The sequence below is a fragment of the Scleropages formosus genome, chromosome 10, assembly GCF_900964775.1.
Source record: "Scleropages formosus chromosome 10, fSclFor1.1, whole genome shotgun sequence".
Classification (NCBI taxonomy): Eukaryota; Metazoa; Chordata; class Actinopteri; order Osteoglossiformes; family Osteoglossidae; genus Scleropages; species Scleropages formosus.
The window spans coordinates 19827982-19853292 of record NC_041815.1 but is presented as its reverse complement, the minus strand read 5'-3'; the positions used below and the strand labels follow the sequence as shown (position 1 = coordinate 19853292).

Here is a 25311-nt window from a genome sequence, read left to right as displayed (position 1 = left end):
CTTCAGGAAATAAAGCACAGTCATACAGCCAGGCGGAGATTCCAGGTGGGACAAGAAAAACAAGAAGACCGTAGGCTTTTCAGGTCTGTCTGGATTCCTGCTGGACTGGTCATTGGAAGAACCATTTTAAAAGGATGTCAGCAGTGATACAACCAGTGGAAATTTTACAACAATGTCCTCTTGGAAAACATGTTGCGGGCCACTTTAAAGGGAATTAAATTGCAACACAAAAAAGCTACTAAATCATCAACAGTCATGTTTTTGACCTATTCTCTTCTGCATTCAAACCTTCTTCAGGTCATACTTTTGTTCAAAGCAATTTACAGAACTGGATCCGTACAGCAGAGTTATTTACAGTTGCCGGTAAGTACCATACTCAGTCTGGGGTAGTACAGCAGTAACAGCAAGTGGGCTTTAAATTGGCAGCCTTCAGGTTACAGATCCACATCCTGAACCACTATGCTGCCTGCTGCCAAAAAAAAGACCTTTTCAGTGAAAACACCATTGCACTTTGTTGTTTAGGGCCTCTAGAAACATTATTCTTGTTTGAAGAAGGAACGTCATGGCAATTAATAGGCAGAGAAATTATTGTTTTAAAAAAACAATAATACACTGTGTATGAATTTTTGTCCAATCACTGGATAAGAAGCACAAAAAGTGCTATAATGTAAAGTAATAGTAATACAATGACAAGGTTTATACTGTATGTACAGTTGAAGAAGAAAAAAGTACTGAAGAAACGTCTGTTTCCGGCGCGTTTCCCTCCTATTATAAGGAGCCCCGAGTTCCCGGATGACAACACGGAAGTCCCGCACTGCGCCGACCGTCCGCTGTGAGAAACGGTCAGAGGCGCCACCAGGTTGGACCCGTGACGCGGAACCCGACACCGCAGCGGGAGCACAGCGGCTTCAGCTAGAGCGAACTGTCATTTTTAAGGTCACAGCGGCGAAATGAACCCTTTCTCTCGCCATATTGGGGTTTGTTTGGTAAAGAACCGCAGCTCGCTGGGGTCAAAGTGACCCTCTCTCTCAGGTGGGACACTGCTGTACTGTGAGTGTTTGTTCACCTCCTTTCGAAAACCTGCACGAGGCCTTTTTTCATGCTGGACTAATCATGCGTTCTAAACACATCGTGACATCATCATGGACGTAGAGAGGGCAGATCGGATCGACTATCAAGTGAAGTTTAGAGGCCTGTTTTTAATCACTCACACACGCCGGTGTTATTTGAGATCCACTTTAGACCGTCTACTAGACGCATTTGGGGCTTTTAATAGGAATTGCGATTCGTACTTGACGCATCTGAGGGGATGCCGAAGCTATAAGTATAACGCCTCCCTCCGTTATACAAATATTCTCTTCGCATCATCATGGGCAGGAGTTCAGTGCTGGTGTTCATTCTGTAGGAGTGGAACAGCTTCGTAAGATAACCAGACTTACCCGGCTCTCTGCCTGAGTTTTGCGCAGGTCCTCAGTTCTTGTGTTCCTCTTTTTAAGTCAGTTGGGCCATTTCCATTGTATTTAATTAGGCAAACCTGACTAAACGGCCAATAGGGTTCAATAAAGCGCTTAATTAGTTATTAGCATGCATAGGCTAAAACATAATTTTTAGTAAAGTAGTCAGGATCTGGGTGATTTGTCATTTAATTTAGGTAAAGTAAGAGATGAGCAGACCTGGAGGAGGTGACATTGGTGAAGCATTTTTGTGTGTCCCCCTGTGTTGTGGATGTTACATTTATTTATTTACTAGCAGATGCTTTTCTCCAAAGAAGTGCCTTCCAGTGAACACTATGTAGTGTTATCAATGTCATATTGGCTCCACTATTTACTGTTTAAATATGTGTTTATGTGTCTTTAGAAACAATTTTTATGGACTATAATGACAACATATTTCTCTTAATATTGGTTGTTGACACAATAAAAATCTTCTACTTTCCAGGATGTTTGGGTGCCAGCGTTTACAGACCTCTTCGTGCTGCTTCAGGTGGAGAACATCACTGCTGCTGCTCAACAGGGTCCTGTCTGAATTGTGGCTGAAGCAGGTTTGGGGAAAAAGTGGAAAGTCTTTCAACTCAGTCCACTTTTTGGTCTCTAATCCACCTCAGCAAGGAGAAGATAGAAAAAATGGCAAAGAGACAGAGTTACACCACTATCGAAAAGAGAACTCTGTATCCAAGAAAGGACAAGATGTGACCAGGTTTTCTGCTGACAGTTTCAGATGTCTTGCATACAGGACACCTTTTTCCTTACCTCAGTCCTCTGGAGGTAGTTCAGGCTGTGAGGGTTTTTTGCAAGCCTGCTCACGGGAGAAGACAGTTCAGAGAGCTGTCCGCTCAAGCTCGCTTCATCCTTCTGCCGAAGAGTTAAGTGGACAACACGGCAACACATTTGTGTCCTCTGAGCCTTGGAAAGCTTCTTTCTGTAAACGCCTCATGTGGAAAAACTCCAGTTATCCCCGGCGTACTGTTCTGAACAAGCACTTATTACAAAAAACACATCGGGAAGAAGTGCGCAGGTCAACGACATACTCAAAACAGACCCATATGTGCAGTATTAAAAGTGGTCGTAAGAAGACCTGGAGTCATAGGCAATGTAAATCATTTCACGGGAACTCTCCTCCATGCTGGTGTATGACCCTGCCAAAGGTCGGTGCCATGCGGGCCCAAAGTTGTTGGCTGCACCAGGGTGCTGCTGTGCCCGTAGGGACGACTCCTGGCAAGAATGCCCTGAGAGACAGCCTGTCAGCAGAGAATGAAATGAGGTGTCGTCATATCCTGAAGCCCAACTTGAGCTTGTACCGCATGGAGGGTCAGGGGAGATGGGCAGCAGTGCTGGTCTCCCTGTGCTTGGAGAATGGGGAACCAGCCTTCCTGTTCACCCTCAGGTCCAGCATGCTCAAAGGCAGACACAAAGGTGATGTCAGGTAAACTTCCTGCAGTACCGGCCCGTAGTTTCATTCTCATGTGAAGACTTTTCCTACTGTTATGTAGGATCTGGCTTTCAAATGAATAATGTTCAGGCATTTTTCAAATAGATCAGGACTAACACATGTTCTACTGAAGTCGCACTTTTCAGAATGCAGATTTTGATCTAAATTCAAGTTTATCAAAGTTTAATGGTATTCAACACTTTTGAGTTCCAGAATTGTGTCATTGGACTTCTGTAGAAGGAAAACTTGTGACTTGTTCTCGGCTGTAATAAAATACCTGTTTTGCATGAAGCTATGGTAGGAGTCAGGTGAGCGTTTGCTGCTGTTTTCATTTTCATTTCGGGAAGATACAACTGTGTAATGAGTACTGCTGTTGTCACAGAGCCTGGGTAGTGCAAGAGAACATGGATTTGATCCCTGCTCAGTCCATGTGGTGTTTCTATGTTCTCCCTCTAGATACTCTGCTCTCCTCCCACTGCTCAGAATCGTATGTTTCAGATGAACTGGTGACACTAAATTGCCACATAGCACCAGCCACTGTTAGTAAGTGCTGGTCCAAAGCCCAGGTAAATGGTGAGGCTTGACGTCAAGAAGAGCATGCAGTCGTATAATCTTTGCTCCAGACACACACGCCTCCAAATTCTGCGGCACTTAAGGTAAAAACAGCCAGCCAGGTCGTTTTGAGTTTTAGCATTCTGTCCTGCATTATGACTCAAAAAACTTTTGATATTCATCTCCCCCCTCAGTTTGTTTTTACAGTTACATTTATTTATTTAGCAGATGCTTTTCTCCAAAGTGACTTCTAATGGATACTATGTAGTGTTATGAGCCCACACACCTTATTCACCAAGTTGACTTACACTGCTAGATGCACTACTTACAATGGGTCACTCATCTATACATCATTTTACACAGTCACATAGTTTAAAAGACATTTGCTTCTTGCATTCCAGCTGTTTAAGTATTTCAGCCATACAGGCAATATAACGGGGCTTTCCACTGTTGGATACCTCCTGAGCGCATGCTCCACCGTGAAATGTACTTTACCTTCAGCTTTGCAGGGGGGAAGTGTGATCCATCGGATCAGAACGTCATTGACACTGCGCTGCGGGAAGCACGCGAGGAGCTGGGCGTCACCGTGGCACCAGGCAGTGTATGGGGTGTACTGAAGCCTCGCAAGGATATGGTGAGGGGAGATGTGAGGTTCAGCTTAGATATGCACCACACCATCACCCCCTTTTAGTGGTGGTTTTCTTCTACTTTCTTCAGTGCTGCTTGCATAGGTTGCTGTTACATTAATATGCAATTGTTCACATTCTGAGAGCACACAGGTGGAATTTTGCTTTAAAAAATTCCTTTACGTAAAAGTGGCTCAAGATGTTCTGTTTATGGCTTAACTTTCTGTTTTTTTTTTAGTCTGGAATGATTATAGCCCCTGTAATAGCAAACCTGGGTCCCCTGGAGGCGCTGTCATTTTGTCCAAATCCTGCAGAGGTAAATGCACCTTCCTCTCATTCAGTGCACATTTTTTAAACACCAGTGACATCAGACATGCAACTTTGGTAAATTGGTGAAATGTTTCCCAGCTTGATGTGCATGTTTAACATCCTCTGTCTCATCCTAACTCTCCATCCCCCCCCAGGTCGAGGAAATCTTCACTATCTCACTCAGTCACCTGTGTTGTCCGGAGAACCGTAGTTACACAAACTTCCGCACTGGTGACCGTTATGGGTACACCTTACCTGTGTTCCGCAATGGGAAGCACCGGGTGTGGGGGCTCACAGCTATAGCCCTGGACCACACCCTCAAACTCATTGTAAACCCATAGCAGTCAGAGCTGGTGGAGCTTTCAATCATGACTGCCATCAAAACTATTATGATGACTGTGTGTGTGAGATCTGTTTTAATACTTACACTGACTGAAACACAACTAATTGATACAGTCATCATCTGTGATTATATATCTTCGGATTCAGGCTTCTGTATCTATATAACATATATACAACTTGCTGCTTTTGGTTGAATTATGATCTCAAAGCAATAAAAATTAAAATTCTTTGTATTTTGTGTGATTTAAGGAAAAAATGACAAAGTAAGTAAATGTCAGTTACATTTATAAAAAGAACTATAACACTCATATAAACAGATTACACGGAAGACCAGGTTTAATAATTCAAATGCAGGGAGTTTACTGTGGTCATATCCATTTACATTTTATGTGTTTTTGGCACTAGGTGGCAAAAATTTCCCTACCAAATGATAAAAAACACCTCTCAATTCCAATAGGTATAATAAATATTCATTTCAAATGGGTAATAAAGCACCAACATCACAAGTGCAGAGAATTTTACGTCCAAAAAGACGTGCAATTTGTAAACAATATGGTTCGTTGCAATGGAATTGCACAGGTTATGAAACATTTAATTGAAATGACTTGCCAAACCATTTAGAATACAGATGTATGTGGTAAAGTACTGTAGTGTTCTATAACTAGTAAGGGCAGCTTTTAGGGTCAGCAACATAAAATCTCTTTAATAAATATTTTTCACTTAAGTGGGTTTTGCTGGGCAGTGTTTTATTGTCAGATATGTGTGAGAGGAGGGGCACATGTTTTTATCCTTGGTCGCCTGTGAACTAGAGAAAAAGGCTTTATGGGCATGCAGCCAGCTGAGGCCCAGCTAGGGAAGTGAGCACTCCACCAGGTCCTGGGAGTCCGGGAAGAGGTGGCAGTTGGAAGGCCACCCGAGGGAAAGCAGATCCAAAGCCTGACCGCACTGCTGTTGGGCGGCAATGCAGACGGAGCGGCAGGGTTGGAGCACGCCACCCTGTGGGCTGCACTGGGGCACCACCATCCCACACACCATTCTGCGCAGGGACTGGAAACAGGCCAGCTCCATCAGCACCTGCTGGGGTTGTGTGTGTGTTGGGGGAGGGGTCAGATGGCAATTAAACTTTAACCAGTCTTGAAAAGAGGAATGGGCTTCCACTGATGACATTTAGTTGGGACCAAAATGAAACAGACTGATAATCAGAGTACAAAATGAAAAAGAAGCTGCGCTGCCTTTATGAAATATGATGTCTTATGTCTGACAGCAATGAGACCCACACTGTGTCTCACCTTGTGCTGCTGGAGAACCATAGCTGCCTCCCTCTGGTCAGCAATGGAAAGCCAGATGTTGGGGAATGCGGTCAAGTTGTAGCTCAAGCCTTGGCACATCTCGACCTGGATTGGCTCACATGAGGAACCTGGAGTATGACATAGAACTGCTGGGAAATAACCACTTCGGACAGCTAGAGATTTATTTTCCCAGGTAGTTCACAAATAATCAGAACTACTGAAGAAAGTATGGAGTGTCTGCATTCAGAACAAATACGGGAGGACACAGCTGTAGTGAAGTAAAATAACAGTAAAGTTACTTTCACCACAGTTTTTTTCATTTTTATCATTTTTCATCATCATCGTTACTTTCATTGAAAAATATTGCCGCTTCCCAGTGTCCTATATACAGTATGTCAGTCATTTTTTCTAAAACTTTAGTTTCCACTGAAATATTTTTACTGTACATCTTATAAAACGCAAACTACAATATACAGTATGTATTCTCACTATAATAAAAAAATAAGCATTAATGGTTGAAACTGTCAGGGGAACCATGATGTTTAGGGATCATGTGTGGATTTACTGAACGAGGGGTAGGTGGTGTTGGCGCAGCCCTGCTCATCTGCGCTGTCTGCACAGTCGCTCCAGCCATCACACAGCAACTCGCGGTTCACGCACTCCCCGGTGCTGCAGGCGAACTGAGCAGTGCTGCAGGTTCCTGGGAGGTGGGGAGCAGACATCTGAGAGATCCACCCCCTTACAATATTAAGCAAAGTTGTGAAACATCTGCGAAAAGCAGCATCAACACCTAGGGGATACTCAGATATGGAGTGATCAGAAATAGGGGAAAGAAGATAGTTATTATAAATATTATCAGCACTGGCTAACCAGAGCATATGTCTTGCTCTTTACTGAATGGATTTTTTTCATTTGTCAGGCTATTCATGCTTCACTTTACCTTTAATAATCCCTCTCCACCGCTGTACTTGCTAGTAATGTACAAAATACAATATGAAAGTGATAACATGAGAGCACCGCCGCAGGCGGCAGAGCTCACTGTGGGAGACAGCGATGGCTTGGTATGACGCGAAGAAGCCACTATCCGCAACACCTTCATCTGCCACAAACAGGACGGTCATCACGGGCCCCGTGGATGTCAGTTCAGGCGGCAAACCTGTGCCGCAGAACCTGGAACAAAGCAAGGGCACCTTCAGCTTGATACGTACCCATCACGCACTTATAGGAGAATATATTGTTGCATGATACTATACACACATCACGTATTTCAGCACTACATCTCTGAGTTACATTACATTTATTCAGCAGATGCTTTTCTCCAAAGCAACTTCCAACAAACTGTATGTAGTGTTATCAGCACACACACCTTATTTACCAAGGTGACTTACACTGCTAGATACACTGCTTACACTGCGTCACTCATCCATACATCAGTGGAACACACTCTCTCTGTCACTCACACTATGGGGGAACCTGAATAGCCTGTCTTTGGGAAGAAACCAGAGCACCCAGAGGAAACACACACAGACACAGGGAGAACATGCAAACTCCACACAGACTGAGTGGGGATCAAACCCACATCCTCTCACACCACCAAGGCGCTGTGAGACAGCAGCGCTACTTGCTATGCCACCCCATGTAACTGCAAATCACACCTCTTTTTGACACGGTTGCACATACAGTCTTCTACAATTTTGCATCACATAATTTCACGTCATACAGCCGCACATGCGGCACCTGCTTCACAAATGTACACACTACACGGTAAATCGCTGTTACCCACAACACACACCTGCATCGCATCATTCCACACTTCACGCATGGTAAAAACATGCAAACTAAAAGAAGCAAGAAGGTTGGCATCTGACCTGCCCAGAACTCTGTCCCCAGCTGTGTCAGCGCTGTCATGAACTTCCACATAGTCAAACTCACACGTTTCCTTGGTCTCCAGGCTGAAGTTGCGGAAGCTCAGCCTGATCACATGGCCTTCTGCCACAGATATGTGCCACGTGCACAGCTGATTGAGAGAAATTTACAGTTAACTGAACAGGAATCCTACACAGAGCTGCGGTGGTTTACGAAACCTTAAGCATAAAGATACTAAGAAAGGTGTGCAGTAATTTACCTGTTGGTGATGTTAGGGTGGGTTAGTCAGTAAGAAAGAATCAACCTGCTGATGAAAATTTAGTTTGGTTAGAAGGTGAGGAAAGATTTATGTGAAAGTAAGGTAAGGGTTCGAAAGGTTTGCTCGGATTTACCTGCAGGGGAGGGTAAGGCTTAGGATGGTTGGGACTGGATAGGGACCCCTCTGGTCCAGTCTTCTGGCCACCACACTCTGCAGCAAAACAGCACAAATGTCTGCAATGAAGCAAATACTCCTGAGTGCTAAAATTTTCACTGGATGCTATACGATGGGAAATTCTTCAATATTCATGTACTTGAGACAACCAATTTCATGCTGTCTTGTTTTTTTTTTTTTATATATGGGCAACAAGCAAGTCTTTTGTATCCGTGACAGGAATGATCTTCATCCTGGCGCTCCGGGGAGCTCAACCTTTGTGTTTGTGGCTGCAGTTGCCTTCGTCGCTGCGATCTCGGCAGTCGGGCTTGCCGTCGCACACCGACACGGGAAGCACGCAATGTCCATCGTCGCACAGGAACTCATCCTGGGAGCAGCTCTCTGAGGAAGCCCACGTACATGCATACACACACAGACACGTACACATGAACGTGAAGATTTCTGGAGACCCGGTGAACGTACTGCGCAAACAATTTCCACAAATACCTCGGACTAGTCTGTACTCACGGCAATGTTTACTGGTGAAACAGAATATTAACGATAACAATAATAATGATGATGAGGATGAAACAGAAATATTCCTATTAATTCACAACCACTATAACACATAATCTTTGACTGGCACAAGATATACTACTTAACGATGACAGTTACTAAGAAAATGACTGAGAATAGTTAGAATGCTTCATCCCCAGTCCCCCCCCCCTCCCAAAGCTCCCCTTCCACATCCTAGCTTTTTGTTCTCCTGTGTCATGCTTTGTGACCACCCTCATCTTCCTACCAGTGCTTAGAAAATTATCCTCAAACCTCCCACACCGACCTCGGTTTTTTGCAGTTTCTCTCACATTTGCGTCGGCATTCATTCATTTAGCAGATGCTCTTCTGCAAAGCGACGTACATCTCACGGAACGTACAATGTGTGCGTTACATTAGCCGAAAGAGACACTTAGATGCGGACGCGAGATTCTAAAGTGCAGTTACTCTCCACCATATGAACCTTTCCATCGCGTTCGTATTTCCCTCAGATTCTCCAGTGTAGCTCCGTCGCCCTGTTTCCTGCACTTTCGTTTCCCGCTCTCCCGCACGGTAAGCACTCACTTTGTTGGGGCAAAATGGCCTGGTACTGTGCGGCGAAGCCGTTGCCGCCGATGCTGCTGTCTGAGCGGAAGGTCACCCACACCGTGCTGCTGTTGGTATTTACAGTAGGGGGCGCCACATTGCCACAAAATCTGTGAGGTGAGAAAGAGCCTGATTGTTACTACCAGTGCGCTGGGCGGTTCGCGGGAACGGTGCCCTTCTGCACCCTGTTACGCATACGCCCCATGATCCAGGTTACTGTACCCAGAAAGAGGTGGCGATCATCACTGTTAAGGTCATTTTTTCAAGGTGTGCACCAAAAACTCCTGTGCAAACGAGGCTCATTAAAACAACACTCAGTAATAGAAAGCAGGCCTAAATATCGAGGTAAAAGAACCGCAGAGTGGACCTGGTGATGAAGGACGTCTCCTCTGCGACCTCGCGGAGCTCCAGCCAATCGAAGAGACAAGGTGAGGGTCCCTCCACGCTGAGAGAGGACACACGCAGCTGGACCAGGGCGGGTGGACGCACCTGGATCACCCAGAGGCACAGGGAGTCTGGAGGATAAGGACCAGGATGGTTTGGAGAGCTGAAAGTTCCGTCCGGGTCAGTCAGGATGCCACCACACTCTGGAGAAGGGGAATTGGAAAAAGGACAGTTTGGGGTAATCTTTCGACATTCAGTTATAAAAACACTCTGTATGATGGGATTTTTTTTAATGCTTTTGTTCTTAGACTCACTGGAAGAAGATGTGGCCTCTGGATGTGTAGCCACAGTAATGTGGGACTGAGTATTATTGACTGGTCTTGAGGGAAAGACATCATTCCATGAATCTAAGGGGGTCACGGTCACCCCTTGCTGAGTTTTCTGGTCTTTCAGCTCTGGAAGTTATAGACATATTAATAAGACCCCTTAAGGCACACGATTGAGCGCTTACATCTAAAAACAAAAAATCGACACCATGGCTGCAATTTACACGTCTTTATTTGCAGTAGAGGAGCTCCAACAGTGGCACTGCGACCATACCAACGATGGCATGTTCTTGAGCGCGACTCCACTCACAGCCACAGCACAACAGACTCACGCATGAAGATGAGAACCAGCGCCAGGCCCAGGGCGGCAATTAGGAGCAGGAGGCAGGCAGCCAGCACAAGAGCGGAGCAGCCGCACCAGGGTCTGCCCACAGGCGTCGGGTCGAGGCTGCGCCCGCCGTCACCTTGAGAGAGTCAGTGGATGGAAAGTAAGAGCGAATAATAAAGTGCACAACAAGCTGCAGGTCACACAGATTTAGCGGTCCAACTCGTATGATTCTGCACTTCGGTTATCTCGGATTTACCAAAACAGCTTGTTTCATGGGTTAAAAGAATGACATTTTTTTTCTAGGAGCAAAAAAGGAAAATCACTAATCCTTTCCTTCATATTTTAATACTATTCCCTCACTCATTCACCTTAACTGCTTCTCCAAGTCAGGAGTTAAACCTAGAATCAATGGGCTAGACAGGGTCCACCCTGAACAGAACATCAGTCCATCAGAGGGGAGCCACACACGCACACACACACACACTAGAGGTCATTTAGAGCCACAGTCTTTGGACTGTGGGAGGAAACCCACGCAGGGAGAGCACGCAAAAAGCACACAGACTAAGCTGATTCGAACCCGGGCCCGAACAGCCCAGGCACTGAAGCACCAGCGCTACCCCCTGCGTCGCCGCACGCCTTTCTTCACTCATAACTATCTTAATTCCAGGAATATTTAAAAAAAATCTTAGACACTGCATATCTTCAAGAAAAAAACAGACTTACAACCCCTAAATTCACTTGATCTCAACATTCATGGAAAGCGAGAGTACAGTTAGTGCAACGAGGAAGGTATTAATACTGTGATCAGAGTAAGACTCACTCGCCGGGGGGCTCTGCTGCTTCGAGCCCGAGTCTCCGGTTCCGATGTCATCCTTGTTGCCCTCCAACTCGTTTTCGGCCTCAAAAGCGGGGTTGCAAAACACCGTCTAGATTACGTCGAATTAAACGAACCACTTAATTCATTAGAGCCATGACGTCATGTAAATACGGCGAAATACAGTTTAAGATTTTGCACTGGAGTAAAAATGTTTCACCTGCAAGTTTCACAGTGTCGCTCTAATAATTGGGATCATTTAAATTCTGGACAAGTGGCGCGCACACACACACACACACACACACACATATACCTTATAGGTGTCTGGCGGCGGTGTTTCCACTGTCACCGCGATCTGCTCCCCCATTGCGGAGGTTCGGGGCTTCAGCTCAGCATCCGCACTGACACATTTATTGTACAGGTCCGCCGTCTGCTCCTCTCGGGGCCAAAAAACCTCTTTAGGGCAACTTTCCACATTAACATTGACAACGACAAAAAAAAAAAAATTTAAAAAAATAATAACACTGAAAACAAGAGTTACCGAAAATGGGTCACTTTTGCGTTTCCCCCACAAATCCGTCACTCAGTGTTATCAATAACACTTGGCACGAAAACCCTGTTACAGAGAAGTTCAGCTCAAACACAAGAAGCACCGACTAAGTTCCTTAATAATAATAATAATAATAATAATAATAATAATGGGAGGCACCGACCTGTAACTCTTCAAACATTCAGTAAAAGGAATAAAATTAAAGTTACAAAACAAATCCGGTTTTTGGGGTGAGTTTATTTCCGCCAGAGAAACTTAAGTTAAGGTCTTCGGCGTCTTTTAAGTTTTCCGCGTGGATATTTATTATTTCTGGGTACGCGGACGGACGGAGCCGTTGGGCGAACGGATCAGACCCCGTGGCGCGGCGTGGGCCCCGCAAAGCCGAGTCACCTGAGAGGACTGAGCGGCTCTAAATAAGTAAGTAAGTCCCGCGATCGGCTCCTAATCCCACACAGCCGCTCGAGATCGCAGGCCCGGCGTCGCAGCCCCTCGCAGCCCCTCATCTACTACTGTTCGCAGCCCCTCGCCCCCCCCTCCTCAGCGCTGACAGTGACTCAGTGACACGAGCTCCGAACAACATGATGATGAATAAAGTAAGCAAAAAGGCACAAAGCTGTAAGTGACTCTTGGGACGCTTCGTGTCAGTGCGGCCGCGAGTCGCCTACATATTATTAGTGCAGAAGCAGAAAAAAGGGAAAAGGGGGGAAAAGAAAAAAGGAGGGAAAACCCGGCGTAGGTGAGCGAGCGGTGAGCAAACACGAGCACAGAATAATTCCCGTCAGGACCGTCAGCGATCATCGCGCCTCTCGAAGTTAATGGGTAATCTGTGCTCAAATATGCAGTAGTGTTGCTGGACACGGACGGCAAACAGACGCCGCCGAGAGCTCGGGTCCGACCTGGAGAAAGAATGAAGTGCGAAGCGCTCGTCGTGGCGGCGATGCTGTGCGTAGCGCTCCTGGACCCCCTGGGCCGCCCTGCTGCTCGAGGTGGGTGAGTCAGTGAAGTACCCTGCTCTACCTTACTGTACCTGGCTGTACCCTGCTCTACCCGGCTGCTGTACGCTACTGTACCTGGCTGTACCCTGCTGTGCTCCGCTGTACTAACCCAGCAAAGGAAATGCTCCAGTTTTACTTTCTCTCCTGCCAAAAGTGCTCTCTGTGCACATTATCCATAATCTTTCATATTTTTTACAAAAATAAAAAAAAAAATATGTTCAAATGTTCAGGGGTCCTCCTCCGTGAACCGCCACCTTATCGTGGTGGAGGGGTTTGAGTGCCTGAATGAGTCCAGGAGCTATGTTGTCTGGGGCTACATGCCCCTGGTAGGGTCTCCCATGGCAGACAGGTCCTGGATGACAGACGAGACAAAGCGCGGTTCAAAAACCCCTTATGACAAAAAAATCAAGGCGTCCGTTTACCCCGCCCGGTATGGGGTCACCGGGGCCCCACCCTGGAGCCAGGCCTGGGGGGGGGGCTCGCATGCGAGCGCCTGGTGGCCAGGTCTATGCCCACGGGGCCTGGCCGGGCTCAGCCCGAAGCCACAACGTGGAGCCGCTCTTCGGTGGGCTCACCACCTGCCGGAGAAACCATAAGGGGCCGGTGCGTTGTGATTTGGGCGGTGGTCGGGGCCGAGTGCCCGGCCGACCCAAACCTCGGGCGCCAACTCTGGTTTTTGGGACTTGGAATGTCACCTCACTGGCGGGGAAGGAGCCTGAGCTGGTGCGGGAAGTTGAGAGATACCGTCTAGATATAGTCGGGCTCACTTCCACTCACAGCTTGGGTTCTGGAACCACTCTACTCGATCGAGGGTGGACTCTCCACTATTCTGGCGTTGCCCAAGGTGAGAGGCGGCGGGCTGGTGTGGGCTTATTAATAGCCCCCCAGTTCAGCCGCCATGTGTTGGAGTCTACCCCGGTGAATGAGAGGGTCATCTCCCTACGCCTTCGGGTCAGGGAACGGTCTCTCACTGTCGTTTGTGCTTATGCGCCTAGCGGCAGTGTAGAGTACCCGGCCTTTTTAGAGTCCCTGGGGGGCGTGCTGGAAAGCGCTCCCACTGGGGACTCTGTCGTTCTACTGGGGGACTTTAACGCCCACGTGGGCGGCGACAGTGATACCTGGAGGGGCGTGATTGGGAGGAACGGCCTCCCTGATCTGAACCCGAGCGGTGAGTTGTTATTGGATTTCTGTGCTAGTCGCGGTTTATCCATAACGAACACCATGTTCATGCATAAGGGTGTCCACCAGTGCACTTGGCACCAGGACACCCTAGGTCGGAGGTCGATGATCGACTTTGTAGTCGTTTCTTCTGACCTTCGGCCATATGTCTTGGACACTCGGGTGAAGAGAGGGGCTGAGCTGTCAACTGATCACCACCTGGTGGTGAGTTGGATTCGATGGCGGGGAAAAAGCTGGACAGACCTGGCAGGCCCAAACGCATAGTGAGGGTCTGTTGGGAACGTTTGGCGGAAGCCCCTGTCAGAGAGGTCTTCAACTCCCACCTCCGACAGAGCTTCAACCAGGTCCCGAGGGAGGTGGGGGACATTGAGTCTGAATGGACTATGTTCCGCTCCTCCATTGTCGGTGCGGCTGTTCGGAGCTGCGGCCATAAGGTCTCCGGTGCCTGTCGCGGCGGCAATCCCCGAACACGGTGGTGGACACCGGAAGTAAGGGATGCCGTCAAGCTGAAGAAGGAGTTCTATCGGGCCTGGCTGGCTCATGGGACTCCTGAAGCAGCTGACAGGTACCGACGGGCCAAACGGAGCGCGGCTCTGGCAGTCGCCGCGGCAAAAACTCGGGCTTGGGAGGAGTTCGGTGAGGCCATGGAGGAAGACTTTCGGTCGGCCTCAAAGAGATTCTGGCAAACCGTCCGGCGACTCAGAGGGGGGAAGCGGTGTTCCACGAACACTGTTTACAGTGGAAGTGGTGCGCTGCTGACCTCAGCTGAGGATGTTCTCGGGCGGTGGAAGGAGTACTTTGAGGATCTCCTCAATCCCTCCGACACGCCTTCCGTAGAGGAAGCTGAGGCTGGGGACTCGGAGGGGGACTCGTCCATTACCCTGGCTGAAGTTGCTGAGGTAGTCAAAAAACTCCTCGGTGGCAAGGCTCCGGGGGTGGATGAGATCCGCCCCGAGTTTCTCAAGTCTCTGGATGTTGTGGGGCTGTCTTGGCTGACACGCCTCTGCAGCATCGCGTGGAGTTCGGGAACGGTGCCTCTGGACTGGCAGACCGGGGTGGTGGTCCCTCTTTTTAAGAAGGGGGACCGGAGATTGTGTTCCAACTACAGGGGGATCACACTCCTTAGCCTCCCTGGGAAAGTCTATGCCAGGGTACTGGAAAGGAGAATCCGACCGATAGTCGAACCTCGGATCCAGGAGGAGCAATGCGGTTTTCGCCCTGGCCGTGGAACACTGGACCAGCTCTATACCCTCACTAGGGTGTTGGAGGGTTCGTGGGAGTTTGCCCAACCAGTCCATATGTGTTTTGTGGACCTGGAGAAGGCATTCGACCGTGTCCCTCGTGGCATCCTGTGGGGGGTGCTTCGGGATTATGGGGTTCGGGGCTCGTTGCTACGGGCTGTTCGTTCCCTGTATGACCGGAGCAGGAGCTTGGTTCGCATTGCCGGCAGTAAGTCAGACCTGTTCCCGGTGCATGTTGGACTCCGCCAGGGCTGCCCTTTGTCACCGATTCTGTTCATTATTTTTATGGACAGAATTTCTAGGCGCAGTCAGGGAACGGAGGGTGTCTGTTTTGGTGGCCGCGAGATCTCGTCTCTGCTTTTTGCGGACGATGTGGTCCTGTTGGCTTCATCAAGTCAAGACTTGCAGCGTGCACTGGGGAGGTTTGCAGCCGAGTGCGAAGCGGCGGGGATGAGAATCAGCACCTCCAAATCCGAGGCCATGGTTCTCAGTCGGAAAAAGGTGGATTGCTCCCTCCGGGTTAGGGGGGAGTTGCTCCCTCAAGTGGAGGAGTTTAAGTATCTTGGGGTCTTGTTCACGAGTGAGGGAAAAATGGAGCGGCAGGTCGACAGACGGATCGGTGCGGCGTCTGCAGTAATGCGGTCATTGTACCGGTCTGTTGTGGTGAAGAGGGAGCTGAGTCGTAAGGCGAAGCTCTCAATTTACCGGTCGATCTACGTTCCTACCCTCACCTATGGTCATGAACTCTGGATCATGACCGAAAGAATGAGATCGCGGATACAAGCGGCAGAAATGAGTTTCCTCCGCAGAGTGGCTGGGCGCACCCTTAGGGATAGGGTGAGGAGCTCAGTCACCCGGGAGGAGCTCGGAGTAGAGCCGCTGCTCCTCCGCATCGAGAGGAGCCAGTTGAGGTGGCTCGGGCATCTGTTCCGGATGCCTCCTGGACGCCTCCCTGGGGAGGTGCTCCGGGCTTGTCCCACTGGGAGGAGGCCTCGGGGCAGACCCAGGACACGTTGGAGAGACTATGTCTCCCGGCTGTCCTGGGAACGCCTTGGGGTTCCCCCAGAGGAACTGGAGGAGGTGTGCGGGGAGAGGGAGGTCTGGAGTACTCTGCTCGGACTGCTGCCCCCGCGACCCGGCCCCGGATAAAAGCGGAGGAAGATGGATGGATGGATGGATGTTCAGGGGTCATTTTTACACGTCATTCTTCAGTTTAGCAGGATTCCCCGTACCCAATTATATGAATAATACTTTAGTTCCGTGCAAAGTTTTTAAAGGAATTCAGATTAATTTTGACCTCCTTTCTTGTTACAAAGTAATTATGAATAGCAGTTATTAGGTTGAAATAAGCTTTTAAAAGTTGATTTTGACTGCTAATGAAGCTGTTTTCAGCTTTTGTTTTCTGTTTTAGGCACTAGGCTGTCATCTGGACAGTTTTGACAAAGCAATAAAAATATATTTTGAATGTAGAGTATAACATGGCACATCCATGTACATAATGCAGTAAGGGGGAAAACTTATAAAGCACACAAATGGTAAAATACATTTTTATCGCTTTCTCAAAATTGCTTCAGTGCTTTTTATAGTGCTTTTAGGAGATGGCTTTGTTTCTGCTTGCTTGCGAAATGCAAACATTAAAAAGAAAATTAAAAAAAACAATCCAGACAGATTGTCTAAAAATGAATGTTTTGCTGGCTAAACCATAACATGCAAACATGTTATTTACTGCATCTATATTCTGATGGACCATCTTATTATTCGAACCTTCTGTAATAATTAATAAAAAAATAAATTCTCCGGAGGCCCTAATAAAACTTATTACAAACTACGAGTCGAAATCAGAACAAGCATTTCTGTCTTTTTCTGTCTATTTCAGTCCAAGCCCAGGAGAACGCCTATGAGGGGTCCGATTACTATGAGCAGCAGCAGAACTGCTCTGCGGAGGAGACCATCGCAAGAGGATCTGTGTCCTACTCACTAGGGGGCGCCCCTGGCAGCGTGCTCACCTACCACTGCGGCACAGGGTACTACCCATTTCCTGTTAGCCAGAGGGTGTGCGACACGGATGGGGAGTGGGCCACCATGAGACTAGCGAGCGGAAGAAGGGTTACCCAAGCAACGTGCAAAGGTAAGGCCGACACTTCCTACAGGAGGACCCAAAACCAGATGGGCTTCGAGGGTGAATTTCATCCATCTATAAATAACCGCTTATCCAGTGTTGGGTCGTGGTGGTTCGGAGCCTGTCCCAGAAGCATAGGGTGTGAGACAGGGTACACTCTGGACAGGACGCCAGTCCATCGCAATCATACGCACGCAATCATTCACCGACATATACACACGCTACAGGTAATTTGGGGTCACCATTTCACCGGAAACCCATATCTTTGGACTGTGGGAGGAAACCAGAGCACCCAGAGGCAAGCTTTGTGAACAGAGATGGTGTATGCAAAATCCACACAGACTGAATCAGGTTTGAAGCCCTGTGTGAACCCAGAGCCCAGGAACAATGGGGCTCCAGCGCTACCTGCTCCGCCACTGTGGGTGAATCCCTGCTCTTCAGTGTTAGTCGGTCTTGTGCTGTTTCTTAATTCTGAGATCGTGCTTACAGAGCCGCGATGTAGCTATGCAGGGCGTATGAAATGTCTAAACACCTTCGTGTTCTATATGTCACAGATTCCCTGTCTTGTCTTCAAAAGTATTTTTCACTTCCTGCGAAGGTATACTTACGCGTTGGAAACCCTGTCACGTGTGAAGGTGAGAGATCTTTGTCTCTTTTGTTGCCAGAGGTTCTGTGTCCGGCTCAGATTCAGCTGGATAATGGTGAGTTTTGGCCCCGGCAACAGTGGTTTCAACCAGGGGAGACGCAGCACTTCTCCTGCCATGACGGGTTCACCCTGTACGGATCGGCTCTGCGAAACTGCACGGTCTCGGGGGTGTGGACTGGTACGACCCCTGCGTGTGATGACCAAGGTGAGGGAATTGTAGTGGCTGCCACTGTTCCGTGCAACACAGAGCACTGCATCAGCAGTACAAAAACATGTACATACATAGTACTCTGGTGCATATACACAGTTGCATGTGAAACGTGGTATTCAAATGTTTAAGTTAGCTGGATCTGTTTCAATGATTTACAATAGTGGTTTTGTTGGACATTTCAGTGTTTGAAGCCCGATTCTGTCTCTGCCTTATCCAGTGGATGACTGCGCAAACCCAGGAACCCCTCCGGGAGCCCTGCGTTCCGGAAGCCGTTTCCGAATTGGTGAAAAGGTCCAGTACCGCTGTCAGACAGGCTTGGACCTCCTGGGTTCGGCAGAGAGGGTTTGTCTGGACACACGGGTATGGAGTGGGTCCGAGGCTCGCTGCATGGGTAAGAGTGCCAATGTGTCGGTTCTTGCCGCAATCTCAGCTCAGCGCCAGTGTCCATCGGGAAAGAAGTTCATCCACCTCGGGCAAGCAAACAAACCTCGGCTCCAAACAATTCCCCCTCACCATTTTCTCTGCAGCTCAGTTCACCTTTGACTCCCCGGAGATGGTGTCCCAGGCAATGGCAGGCTCGCTCTCCAGCATATTTGAGGTCTCCTCCTCCAGCTTAAAAAGAAAAGGTGACAAAGGCTGTAAGGTTGCGCAGACTAAGAGCGACTGTTAATAAAGTGAACACACTAGCTCTGTTCTGTTGCTCTGACCTGCCTTGTACACAGTGTGGAAAATGTGTGTCTCCAAAACCTGTAGTTGTATTTTTTTTGTGGTGTGGACAGTCTCCTTCGGCAGGACTATCCAGGTTGCCGATGGCCGTCTAAATATTTACATCCTACTGGACACCTCGGGTAGCATCAACAAGGAAAACTTTGACAGTGCCAAGAGTGCCACGATCAGCCTTATCCAAAAGGTCAGTGACTGCTAGGCAGATGAAAATGAAAGAGAAACGTGTCCTAAATAATAGTAATGATAAGAGGAAGAATAATTCAGTGGATTTTTTGTTCAGCTGACAGTTTCACTCTAAGCCATTGTAAATTTTACTCATTAATACAACTAGAAACGGTATTTAATTGGGTTGGCACCGTGGTGCAGTGGGCAGCACTGGTGCTTTACATATCCTGGGCTGTATATTCAGACTTAGTTTAAAATTGGGTTAGGTCTGTGCAGGCTTTGCATGTTCCCTTTGTTCGCGTAGGTATCCTCTGGGTGCTCTGGTTCCCTCCCACAATCCACAGACGTGCATTTCAGATGTATTAGTGACTCTAAATTGTCCATACTGTGTGCGTCTAAGTGACAACGCGTGACTGCATGTGATGGACTGGCACCCTGTCCGTGGTGTACCCTCCCTCACGCCCTGTGTTTCCGGGCAGTCCGCACGATCCCGCATTGGACAATCGGTTCTTAAAAATGAACGAGTGGACATTTAACTGAAGCTATTTAGGTTAAGTACTATTGTCAGTTGTACAGTATTACGGCAAAGTCCATTTTTGCACTTCAGGCTGGAAGTGCTAATGCAGTACACTACCTGCTGCACTGCAGTGCGAAGCCCACATAGTGTAAACTTACCGTGTATACCCTAGTTTTCTTCTCCACATTCATCTTCTATACCACTTGCTGAGGATTCACCTTCGGCCTGATGTTCAGTACGTCTCCTCTACTCAGTGAGGACTGCTCTCAATAACAACATACTGCAACTGCAACATGTCCAGAATGTCCAACACACCTGCTCAGCACTGGGGGACACTTTATGTTGCAGCTCGACAGCTACGAAGTTGATATGAAGTTTCACGTCATCTCCTATGCCACCGACGTCAAAGTAATTTTGTCCATACGGGATAATTTCTTCAGCCCAGCAGACCAGGCTGTGGCCGAGCTGCAGAAATTTCAATATAAAGGTAAACCAATGCTAATGCACAAGTCTTGACGCTGTCTTCTTCATGCATCGTAAAAGGCGCTTGTCTCTTGTTGCAGCAATGAGTGTAACAGTAGAACAACACGTCTCTTGCAGTTGCTCAGGAGATAGGACTGAGCACGAACATGTACAAAGCCCTGCACAATGTGTACGAGAACATGGCCTTCCTTAAAGAAAATTCCAGGAACAGATTCAACGAGACGCAACACGTCATACTCATCATAACAGACGGTACATTTTCCTTACTGTCAACCATAGTTTTTTTTTTTTTCTGATTTGCTCTCATAATTCCCGATAACCATCACTTAGATGTTGTAACTGAAAATCAGTCCAAGTTTGGTTTCCTCCGTCTTTGCTACAGCTATCAAACTTGTGTGAGAAACCCTTCTACCAAATAACAGATGTGCTCAATGATTTCCCGTATTAACTTATTAATGTCCAGTTTCCGTAACTTACGCCTCATATTTGCTCGTTTCCTCTCTTTCTGGATATGCAGGTTATGTCAACATGGGACTCGACCCTATGAAAGCCGTGGTCAAGATTCGTTCCCTGTTGGGCTTCCGCGTAGACAGCCTGGACCACACATCTGAGAACCTCCTCGGTCGGTACTTGTGGGAAGAAACAGGGCAGGTCAAAGTGTTCGTGATGGATTGTGTATTCCGTACATTTGCCGCAAAAATATGTTTACACTCTGCATTTAACTGATTCAGCTTGTGTCTGCATCCCAAGTCCATGATGAACATCCACACTTCTGTAAGCGGTGGCTACTCTTGCAGCACCCGTCACAGCGTTTGCTTTTGTCCATAGACATCTACGTGTTTGGAGTCGGGGACTCTGTAAACAAGAAGCAGCTTAATGCCATTGCATCCAAGAAGATGAAGGAGGAGCATGTTTTTATTCTGAAAAAATACAAGGACTTGGGAAAGGTGTTTGACAGCATGATCAGTGGGTGTCCCTGCTTATATTACTTCTCAGTTTTCTTATACAGACATCAATCATAGTTTGGAAAACCTTGAAACCTTCAAAAATCCTTTTGGCCCTGCACTGCATACATAGGGTTTTAGTGATATGTAACTGGTGCAGACAATCACACTTAAAAGGTAGAGGGAAAAAAAATGTTCCACTGAAAAATAAGCTTTCCACAAGGTTCAATTTATTAGACTTTTGACAATGAGTAATCATTGTTTATCTTTATGTAATGAGCAAACAGATTCTCACCATAACTGAATCTCTGATCAGGTGACTCTGGGGTGACCACATGCGGTGTGGCAAAGGAGCTTGCCAAGTCACAGGTGGAGGACTACACCAGACCTTGGCATGTGGATGTCTTGATGGTAAACATGCAGCACTGTACGCAAGAGGCACTGGATGAAATCACACAGCATATTAAAAAAAAATCAATATAAAAAGGCATTTCACCGCTGAGTCATTAGTCTGCCTATGGCTGGATAACTGCCGTGACGTTCGTGTTCATTTATTCCTCAAAACATTATGCTGCTTTGCAATAAAACAAAGTTGGATTTTTTTCTGACTGATCAACACTTCGTTTAGTATGGTTAAAATCTGATTTCCTCTCCTATGCAGAGTAGTAAGAAGTTGGAGAACTGCAAGGGCTCCATACTGACTCCAGACTGGATCCTGACTGCAGCTCATTGCTTCACTAAAAGCATCGTGAATAATCCTGAGAAAGTGGAAATTCAGCATGGTCTGAGCCTGCCGAGCATTCGTATCAAATCTGTGCCCGAATTCATCAAATGAAGTGTCTGCCAGTTTGTCTACATCAGGGCTCCAGCTCTTGTATCCCTCTTACAGACCTCCACCTACTATACAACTAAATGATAGCTGAACTAGAGTTCATTTACACTATAGGTCTTTGCTCCTCCCTGTAGTAGCACATTACAATGTCCTTAAATATCTTGATGGCCCCTTACTCATGTACAGTAATTATGTCTTTGTTTAACATTCACTAACAAATAGAGGGACCTTATTCTCCTTATTCTGAAATCATATGGACCACCCTTGCTGCACACTGACACACTGAAGCCATTCAGCTGAGGTTATGATTCATATAAAGGCAATTTTGTGCACTAGTGTATGCAGGGATTTTAGGCTGCAAACATATACAGGTGGTCCCGGGTTTACAATGAGGTTACGTTCTGCGAAACCCATCATAAGTCGAAAATGTTGTAAGTAGAAAATGCATTTTATACACCTAATACACACCTCTGCGTGACAGACTGGGAGATTCGGATCGCTGTCGCTGCCCGGCATCACGAAAGAGTATTGCTCCTCATATCACTTGCCCGGGATAAAATCTAAATTCAAAATTTGAAGTGCGGTTTCTACTGAATGTCTACCGCCAGCTCAGCATCGTAAAGTCAAAAAGTCGGAAGTCGAACCATCGTAAATCGGGGACCACCTGTATTAAATAATTATGCATATTACAACTAATGTATTTTAATTGTCCTCACATTATAAATCATTTTGGTCTAAGGCAATGGGAAGGTGAAAGCCAGTTCTGTGATTCTTCACCCGCAATATGACCTTCGCCGTCTCACCAACAAGAATGTGAGGGAGTTTTACGACTACGATATTGCACTTGTCAAGGTCAATGAGAGCATCAAGCTGTCAGAGAGAGCAAGGTGAGCTCGGAGAAGATTTTCTGTAGTACGCTTTCGGCTCGCAACACGGCAAAGCGGTGTAAACGCAACGGAGGGCAACATGCACGATATGTGTCTTTGCTGATTATGAAATGACACAGTGTGTGTTGGTTTCACACACCTGCGGTATTTTGCTGCCTCTTCAGTTGTTGTACAGCCAGGAGTCTCCGGAGAGCCCCGGCGTGACTGAATTTTCAGTTCAACCAATTTACTTACGTTTATTCCTCCTCTTAGTTCCCTATTTAATCACAGCCTCTTCTTTGCATTGTCAAAACCTTTACATATTTACATAATGTTTTGTTCTTTATGGCAAAAAAATGACCATTGAAACAGTGTTGCATAGCTATTATTCTTTGTTAATGTAGCAGTTTAAAAACCCAACGTGTTCATTGCCCTCCCGCAAAGTTTAAGATGTCTGCATTACACCCGAATTACAAGCTGTTTCTGAGACATGCGTCTATCTCACAGGCCTATCTGTCTTCCCTGTACAAAATCATCGAATCGAGCTTTGAAAATGAGTCCCAATGCAACATGTGAAGAGCACGGTAAGGGAATTTAAAAGGTACTGAAAGTATTACTTAAACAGATACCTGTGCAATAGCCTGTAGTTGAAAAAGGCAAACATTTATAAGGTTTATTAAACATTTCTGCTGTCATTTTAATATCTGGGAGAGACTGGGAGTTATGAATGGTTTCTAATCTTTAAGACACAACACACAAACAGGTTGCTCTTGTAAAAAATGTAATTGAAACGACTTGTTTTTTTATAGCACTCCATGTATACGTATGATGCAGAGACCCAGGGATCGGCAGTTGAGCCTTACAGTGCCTGGGCTGCGCCATCAGATATGGGTTCAAATTCAGCTCAGTCTGTGAGGGGTTTGCGTGTTCTTCACGTTTGTGTGGGTTTTCTCCAGGTGCTCCGAGTACATGATTGAGTGACTTATAGTGGTGTGTGTGATTGCCCTGCAATGGACAGTTGTCCCATCTAGGATGTACTATGCCTTGTGTTCTGCTTCTTTCACAGGCTACAGACCACTGGAACCCTACACTGGGCAAGTGGTTATTGGGCATGTATTGTCTATTGTGTGTGTCATACGCCTTTAGCGGGCAGCATTTTGCGTGTTTCTTTATCAGACTGCAGGCAAGAAAACACTGTATGCTGTACCGCTGCACAATGACAAGTCATAAAAGACGTTATGTTGTGTGCATTTGCAGAGAAAGCCCTGCTCGCTCTCGAAGAGACCCCCGCCTACTTTCTCACCCCTAAGAATGCTGGGCACCAACGGAAGCTAACACACATTCATCTGAAGAGTAAGGTGAGAGCTGCACCCATCTTAGGTATACTTTTTAACCCCAGATAGGCCCTTCTGTCTCTTCTGCTGTTCTTTTAGCTATTCAGACTAAATTTTTCCATACTCGACTCATTGGCTGAGCTTCATGCAGAAGACATGGCTGAATAGTTAATTAGAAAATGAGAAATGAGCAGTGACCAACAACAAACGTGACCAATGGGATCACTAAAGCGTGTTGATTTTTCTCTCCGTGGCAGAGGCCGGACTGCATTAAGCATGCAGCCATCACCTTGTCGCCAAACAGCACAGCGTCCGTGCAGGACGTTGTAACAGACAGGTTCATGTGCACAGGAGGATCAACGCAATACAAAGACAGCCTGACCTGCAAAGGTGAGTAACATATACACACCAGCCCTTGTGTGTCACCTTAAACCACTGGAAATCAGCGTGATGATTGAACACGTGGGCTTGTAACATGAACGTTTTCAGTTAAAGTCCCTGGAAGACTTCCTCTGTATTACCTCTGAACAAGGTACAGTGCAGGAATTGCTACAGGAAAGCATAACCCAAAGCAATAGTTCATGAAATATTAACTGAATATGGTTTGCTTTTACTTAGGCGACTCTGGAGGAGCATTGTTCCTCCAGGAAAGGAAACGATATTTCCAAGTAAGCATTTCTCCGTTGTGTTTCAAATCAGCTTCAAATCCCTGTACGTAAGAATGCATGTCTCAACCTGAATTAAAATAATCAAAGAAATGGCTGAAGATAAAACATTTCAACAAAACTGCTGAGTATTGAAGGTAATTTTGAATAGCCTGTTATGGGTGACGAGTATTTTTTTTTAACGAAACACTCCATTCAATTGCATATTAATAAAGAGCCTGAAGATGCAGAAAACATGCATGTTCCTCATACACACCGCTGATTTTCTTCCCCGGCAGGTGGGCGTGGTGAGCTGGGGCACCAAAGACATGTGCAAATACACAGACCACACATATTCAAGAGACTCCCCTCCCGAAGATGCCCGTGATTTCCACCTCAGCGTCTTCTCTGTGTTGCCATGGTTACAAAACCACCTAGGCCAGGCGCTCGAGTTCCTGGCACCAAACAACTAAGATGACACATACATTTACAGTTATATTTACATTTATTTACTTAGCAGACGCTTTTCTTCAAAGTGACTTC

At 46.9% G+C, this 25311-nt stretch overlaps 3 protein-coding genes across 10 annotated transcripts; 2 read left to right on the top strand and 1 right to left on the bottom strand.

Moving 5' to 3' along the window:
* Nucleotides 1–806: 806 nt before the first annotated feature.
* On the top strand, nt 807–4925 carry nudt8 (nudix hydrolase 8). 4 transcript variants are annotated; one of them, XM_018742727.2, is made up of 5 exons: nt 807–1032; nt 1939–2912; nt 3982–4114; nt 4345–4422; nt 4571–4925. In XM_018742727.2, the coding sequence occupies exons 2-5, from the start codon at nt 2818–2820 to the stop codon at nt 4754–4756; spliced, it is 492 nt and encodes a 163-aa protein (XP_018598243.1). In that variant the 5' UTR covers nt 807–1032; nt 1939–2817; the 3' UTR covers nt 4757–4925. The 4 variants fall into 4 exon arrangements, with proteins under 4 accessions (XP_018598243.1, XP_029111515.1, XP_029111516.1 ...); XM_029255682.1 differs by having other exon boundaries at nt 1939–2922; nt 4571–4924; XM_029255683.1 differs by having other exon boundaries at nt 807–1050; nt 1939–2922; nt 4571–4924.
* A 242-nt stretch (nt 4926–5167) lies between these two features.
* On the bottom strand, nt 5168–18024 carry mfrp (membrane frizzled-related protein). Of its 4 annotated transcripts, none has more exons than XM_018742913.2 (14): nt 18009–18024; nt 11630–11783; nt 11323–11428; nt 10507–10638; nt 10163–10303; nt 9832–10051; nt 9444–9574; nt 8601–8726; nt 8305–8381; nt 7915–8063; nt 7086–7216; nt 6612–6746; nt 6047–6174; nt 5168–5834 (listed from the first exon to the last, which is right to left on the bottom strand). In XM_018742913.2, exons 2-14 carry the CDS (start codon nt 11681–11683, stop codon nt 5607–5609), a joined length of 1758 nt encoding a protein of 585 aa, XP_018598429.2. In that variant the 5' UTR covers nt 11684–11783; nt 18009–18024; the 3' UTR covers nt 5168–5606. The 4 variants fall into 4 exon arrangements, with proteins under 4 accessions (XP_018598429.2, XP_018598427.2, XP_018598430.2 ...); XM_018742911.2 differs by lacking the exon at nt 18009–18024 and adding an exon at nt 12030–12592 and having other exon boundaries at nt 11630–11932; XM_018742914.2 differs by lacking the exon at nt 18009–18024 and adding an exon at nt 12030–12592 and having other exon boundaries at nt 5168–5831; nt 11630–11932.
* Nucleotides 12576–25311, top strand: LOC108928780 (complement C2). Of its 2 annotated transcripts, none has more exons than XM_018742910.2 (18): nt 12576–12602; nt 12709–12852; nt 17158–17409; nt 18066–18251; nt 18440–18883; nt 19037–19167; nt 20014–20152; nt 20266–20400; nt 20666–20770; nt 20977–21114; nt 21409–21503; nt 21754–21874; nt 22664–22811; nt 23298–23374; nt 24048–24148; nt 24382–24514; nt 24743–24792; nt 25068–25311. In XM_018742910.2, the coding sequence occupies exons 2-18, from the start codon at nt 12774–12776 to the stop codon at nt 25239–25241; spliced, it is 2508 nt and encodes an 835-aa protein (XP_018598426.1). In that variant the 5' UTR covers nt 12576–12602; nt 12709–12773; the 3' UTR covers nt 25242–25311. The 2 variants fall into 2 exon arrangements, with proteins under 2 accessions (XP_018598426.1, XP_018598425.1); XM_018742909.2 differs by lacking the exon at nt 12576–12602 and having other exon boundaries at nt 18475–18648; nt 18785–18883.